The 5,936-nt window shown below is 36.7% G+C and overlaps 1 protein-coding gene across 9 annotated transcripts in view; it reads left to right on the forward strand.

The window, feature by feature from the left end:
• mical2b (microtubule associated monooxygenase, calponin and LIM domain containing 2b) overlaps window positions 1–5,647 on the forward strand; it is an 86,703-nt gene extending 81,056 nt beyond the window's left edge. For 8 of the 9 annotated variants that reach the window (XM_040132846.1, XM_040132845.1, XM_040132847.1 and 5 more), the window contains 7 exons: window positions 1–87; window positions 965–1,038; window positions 1,128–1,217; window positions 2,879–2,972; window positions 3,497–3,605; window positions 3,724–3,797; window positions 3,879–5,647. The exon at window positions 1–87 is cut by the window's left edge and continues 296 nt beyond it. In XM_040132846.1, coding sequence (XP_039988780.1) covers window positions 1–87; window positions 965–1,038; window positions 1,128–1,217; window positions 2,879–2,972; window positions 3,497–3,605; window positions 3,724–3,797; window positions 3,879–4,108 — 758 coding nt within the window. In that variant the 3' untranslated portion in view covers window positions 4,109–5,647. Of the gene's footprint in view, window positions 88–964; window positions 1,039–1,127; window positions 1,218–2,878; window positions 2,973–3,154; window positions 3,230–3,496; window positions 3,606–3,723; window positions 3,798–3,878 lie in introns of those variants that run through there. The other variant, XM_040132849.1, reaches the window with a different exon arrangement.
• Window positions 5,648–5,936: the final 289 nt, after the last annotated feature.

The following is a 5,936-nucleotide window of genomic DNA, read 5'->3' on the forward strand; positions in this document are numbered from 1 at the left end:
GGAAGAGGGAGGTGTCAGAGAGTGAGGGGAAGGACCAGGAAGTCGAAAACGAAATCAGGACTATCCTCACCAACCTCAGAAACAAAGGTCAGTGTGGCAATTCCTAAACTTTTTGGGCTATGAGCCTTTCCAGACAAAGTGAAATGAAGAATATATTTTCTGTGTTGTTCTCCTGCATCCCAGTTTTAACTGTTCATTAATATTCTGGTTACATGCTAAATATATATTTAAAAATATATATTTTTGAGTATTTTTATATCAAAATCCCTCTAGTTCTCTTCCTGTAGATTTTTGATGACTCATTTTGAACTCTGGATGGGTTTTAGATAGATGTATCCAATTAAATATGTGATTTGGGGTGACCTCATCCATCATATAAAAACCCTACTTGACAGTAAGCTAGTGGGTATCTAGCAAAGCAGTATCATTGTAAGAGGTGTGTGTTGTTGGAACAGCTGAATTCTTACTTTGAAATACGTCACATTACTGCTTAGCTTTAAAGTGAAGCAATGCGTACTTACAACCCCTTGTGTCAGGCTGAAGGTCTGAGAGTTGTGAGTTAAACCAAAAAGTGATGTTTTGTTCTTTAATTTTTTTTTAATTTAAATTGTTTCTCAGGCCTTATGAGGAAAAACTTTTATTTAACAGTAAAAAACAAAAATTGAAGAAAAGTCTGAAAATTAAACAAAAAGTGGGTAACAGAATGTTCTTCTTTCCTTATTTCCTATCTTGTTAACTGTCTTTTTTCCCCTGAGGTTTATGTTACAACCTCTTTGAATGTCTCAACCCCAAGGTTGGGAACCAGTGGTTTTGTGGGTTCAAGTGAGAAGTGATGGATGTCAAACATGAAAAAGATGATTTTTCTTAGTTGTCCTTCTGTAATTTGACATGTACTTAGAAACTGTTATACAGCAAAAAGGAAACAGTAAAATTGTCACTCTATTATTGCCTTTTTTTGATCTAGCCTTCCGTCAGCAGAATCTGGAAGAGCCTTCCTCTAGTGCTGATGAAAATGAAAGCCTGCCACTCAGTCAGAAGGTTTGTACAGACCATTTCAATGTACTTAGAGACGGCACAATGCAGGTAAATGCTATATATACTGAAATGTTCCATACTTCTTATCCCAGCTGTGTACACAGAGAAAGAGGAGGAAGCAGGAGAAGATAGTGGCCCAGCAGACTAAAAGAGAACAAATGAAGAGACTACACAGAGCTCAGGTACTATTTTTTTCCTTTTTTAGAGTTACTCATTTTTTAATTCAATTGTTCATGCAGGAGAGCTGTCCATGGCCTCAGCACATTGCGTTTTTATGTCTAACTTGACAAAAAATGTGAAAATATCCAATATCTGTCGGACTGAAGAGCTTTTTGCAAGCATTGATCATGATACATTTTAAATTTTTACATTTTACATTTACATTTACCTGATGCTCCCAAAGGATAATGGTTTACTGCTCCCACAGACTGAAAAGATCCCCAACTCAGTGTATGCTCAATCTAACTTCACTGAATGTCTACTTATTATGGCTGGTTAATTTTCTTCAGATTTAACAGAGTGGTGTCGTTATTCTCCACCTTTATGTTGGATTCTGTTACTCTGTATGTATGCCTGTCTGTGTAGATTAATATTGCACTAGGCAAAATTTTAATATCCAAGCACACCTGTCTTGCCAGTCTAAATTACATCTTTGGGCTGCAAAGTTATAAAACATCTTTAGATTTGATCTTATTTACCAACGATAAAAGAATAGTTCAATATTTTGGGAAATGTGCTTATTAGCTTTCTTGCTGAGAGACGAGCTAGACGGATAAATTGTCCAGGATGATATATCGGGTGGTATTACCTTATTGTTCATGTATCGGTATAAATGTCAGCTAATAAGTAAGAGGAAATTGCAATACAAAAATGTCAAACTAGATCTGAGGTAATTTAGAAAGCCAAGTGTCATCATTACATAGTTTGTTCACCAGAGAGCACTGATAAGTTGATTTCTCAACTGTTAAACGTCCTCTTCACTATGTACAGGATTTTTTATGTATGATTTACATAAACTAATCTAAGGGATCTCTATCAAGATTGTTTGTTTATTTTATTTTTTTTATGTTAGCTGATACATCTGTATTTGATTGTTAAGACCTCTCCCCTTTCTGGAAAACCACACTTTTTACACTTAAGGTTTTGTGAAGATTATGGAAACAAGGTATAAAATGTTTATTACTGAACTTTAGAGGTGTTGGTAAGATGATTTTGTTACCTTAAAACAGAGCCAGACTCGCTGTTTCCCTATTTCCAGTCTTAACAATAAGCTAACTGGCTGCTGGCTCTAGACTAATATATATGATATTGAGCTTCTCGTCTAACCAAAAATGAATAGATGTATTTCCCAAAATGTCAAACTAGTCCTTAATCTCTAGGAGATTGTAGACATTGAAATAGTTGCCGTTTTATTTGTCCAGGTTTTGAAATATCTGTCTCTGAGGCTTCTGCTGTGACCCCAAAACAATGAAGTCACATTGAAAAGTTACATTTGAAAAACAGGAAAACCTTTTGAAGAATTGATATCCTGCTTACTCTAAATAATCCATTCATTGCAACTAATTTAAGTACTTTCTACCAAAGAAATTGTACCTTTAAAAAACTGTTGACAATGTAATTTCAGAGTTACCCAAAATAACAAAGACACTTAATAGAAAGATGTGTTGCAGCCGAATTTTGTTGTGCGTGCCATAAATTAATTCACGTCCACTGTATAGCGGTGGAAGCAGAAAACTCAGAGAAAGATTTGGTTTAACCAAATTGTATCACATTATATCAACTCTAATCTCCTTTGATTATGTTAAATTGCATGTTTCATTTATGTTATCTTTGCATTGCCCAGGTTATCCAACGACAACTGGAGGAAGTTGGAGAGAAACAGAGAGACGTAGAAGAGAGAGGAGTAGCAATTGAAAAGATCATAAGAGGAGAAACGGGTACTAAACAATACATGCACACACAGACCAGTGCCTTACAAAGATCTTTGAGCCTGAAAAAGACATAACAAAGCTACTTTTAATGTCAGATCTGTGTACTAAAACATCTTGTTTCAATTTTCAATACAGCTCAATGGAATTCCACTGTGAAAGCTTCATTCCTCTTCTTTTTTTAATTGCAGTGCCCATACCGCTCAGACCATTTAGAAAAAAGCATGGCAACATAATCCCGATCTGGTTAAAAGCCTCTACATAAAGTTAGTGGCTGTACTCACAATAGACAGTGAGACTTTATTATTGCTTCATCTTTTTACAGTACAGGGCCTTGTTTTATACTCTAGTGAAGATTGAGGACTTGTCAGGTTGATGCAGATTTTTTTCTTGTAATGACTTTACAAAATTGACATAAATCTTCCAACTCTAAACGCTGCTACATTCATCCATTTCTACCTCCCTCTCTTCATCTGTCTCTCCTACCTTCCTTCCTTTGTTCCTTCCTTTCTCAATAACTCCTCCCTTCCCAGAATCATCTCAGACAGATGACAGTGATAAGGCCCAGCTTTATCAGTCCTGGTTTAAACTTGTTCTGGAGAAGAACAGAATGGCACGCTATGAGTCTGAGCTCATGATCTTGTAAGTACCGGCATCTGATCACACAGATGATAGACTTGTACAGGAAAAAACATGTTAAAGTTGTTGCAATTTGTCTTGTTCGCCAATAGAGGTCACCTAATTTTCTCCTCTCTCTTAGTGCCCAGGAGCTTGAACTGGAAGACACACAGAGCCAACTGCAACAAGATCTACGATGCAGAATGGCAATAGAGGGTAAGGGATGAACACACACAAAAACACATAACTTGACAGTCAGACATAATAGTACATAAACTTCATCCTGCCTTACTCCAGATACAAAGAAGAGCGCCTCTGAGTTACAGGAGGAGCAGCAGATCCTGTCAGAGATCATGAGGACGGTGGAGAAACGAGACATGTTGGTCTCTATACTGGAGGAGCAGAGGCTAAAGGAGAGGGCTGAGGACAGGGACCTGGAAAGCCTTGTGCTCTCCAAGGGCTATGAGTTCCACTGGTCCCAGGTGGATGACAGCTGGGGGCAGGAGAAGCTGGAGTGGGGAGTTTGAATCTTGAGCACCTTGGTGGTGAAAAGCAGGATGGATACAAAAGGGTAAAAAAGTACTGTAATATATTACTATTTTTAACAGAAACAGGGTCGAATTTACAGTCATAGATTGTGTCTGGGTTTTTCTTGTAAAGCTAAAAATCTGTTGTGAGAATGGAAATTTAATGAAATTCTAGGTATTTATTCCACCTGAAGACAGCCGGGAGGCTTCATCTTTTCACTTGTCTTTCACTTTGTTTTAAGGTTAAATAGAAATGGAGCCTGAGCTAATGACTTCATTTACAGCCAAGGGGACTCAGAAGTCTAATCTGCCATGGCCCAGGCTCACACTAACCTGAAAAGGGATGTACAATATGATTAACCACTTATAATAATGTTACTGACTGCCTTGTAAAACGTATGCACACCTCATAAACTAAACTGACTGCCTAATCAACAACTGCTTTATGTGGTTGCTTGCCTTATGAGTTTAACTGCTGTGACAGATTTGTTACTACCGTAGCATTATAGTTCCTTACTGGACAACACATGTAACTACTCCACACTTTTCCAGAAGTTTTGCACAGTGTGATTTGTTTTAAATTTGTGTCCAGAATTGTGTTTTGTGTAATTCACTGTTAGTCACTTTGTAGCTATTTGTGTGAGTGTAAGCTTTCTTGTGTGTATTTTGATATTATTTTTTCACTTTGTGCTGGAACACTGTCAAATAAAATTCAGTTGTATTTACACCTAGACGCTAATGAACACAGGAGAAACATAATCCTAACTGCCAGATATTTGTAGTCAGCTGCTAAGATATACTACAGCCAGTGGCTGACAATTTAATCTTTTCACCCCTTTGTGACACTAGTTGTCCCATAATTCAAAACTGAATCACAGAGCAGAAAACTCATTGGGGCCTGATCAGAGGTGTGACATGCCTGAGAGTTTAAATGCAAAGAATGCAGTTTTATTTTCTCCTAATTCGGAGTGGATTTACAATGTGACTTACTAACTAAATCATGATTGTTCTGTTTTTCTTGTTTTAACCTGGGCTGTGAGTCAAAATGACAGGGTTATCTCCCTCATGAGAAGATAAATAATGTGTTAAATGAGTTTTAATCCCTCACTTCTCGTTTGGTCCCTGGGCTTTAAATGTTATGTTTGATTATAGTGTGAATTAACACTAAATTCAGGGTACGTTTTGTTTTCATGATAAAAAATGTTAACTGTGTGATGTTTCTATATGTTTTGGTTTCAGATCTTTTGAATGGAAAAAATTATTTAATAAAAATGAATTTAAAACAATAACTGATATATTGATATAATGATATTGATAACTGTTATAATGGCTGCGTTTTTCTACTGAGAGTGGTTGAGGTTGTAACTCTTAAATTTGAGCACCCTGTTTGCATATGTCTTGTAAATTGTTGAACAAGAAGGAGCTGATTTTTTTTTAACATTCTCCTTTGAACGGACATTTTACTATTTATTTTTGTATTTAATTGAGGTTTGTATGATATAAGCCAACATGCTTACATAATTTAGATACAATTTGAAACGCTACCAAACACAAAAAATAAATAAAAAATGTCTCACAGAGAAATAAGTGCTTAATTTTCTAATGATGCGTCACCAGTGGAACGTTTATCTAGATAGTAGATAGACGGTATAGCCAATGGATGGATGGGTTTTAATGTTGTGCCTGAATTCATTTCTACTTTTTGGTACCCCTCGTTTCCTCCTGGTCAGCAGCTGTAACTCTTGAAACTGACAACCAGTTGTCAACCTCTTGCCTGCTCTCCAGACCCTCCTCCACAGAGGAGGAGCCACTCACTCCAGACAACTTC

Source organism: Xiphias gladius, chromosome 8 (assembly GCF_016859285.1).
Source record: "Xiphias gladius isolate SHS-SW01 ecotype Sanya breed wild chromosome 8, ASM1685928v1, whole genome shotgun sequence".
NCBI classification, from domain to species: Eukaryota; Metazoa; Chordata; class Actinopteri; order Istiophoriformes; family Xiphiidae; genus Xiphias; species Xiphias gladius.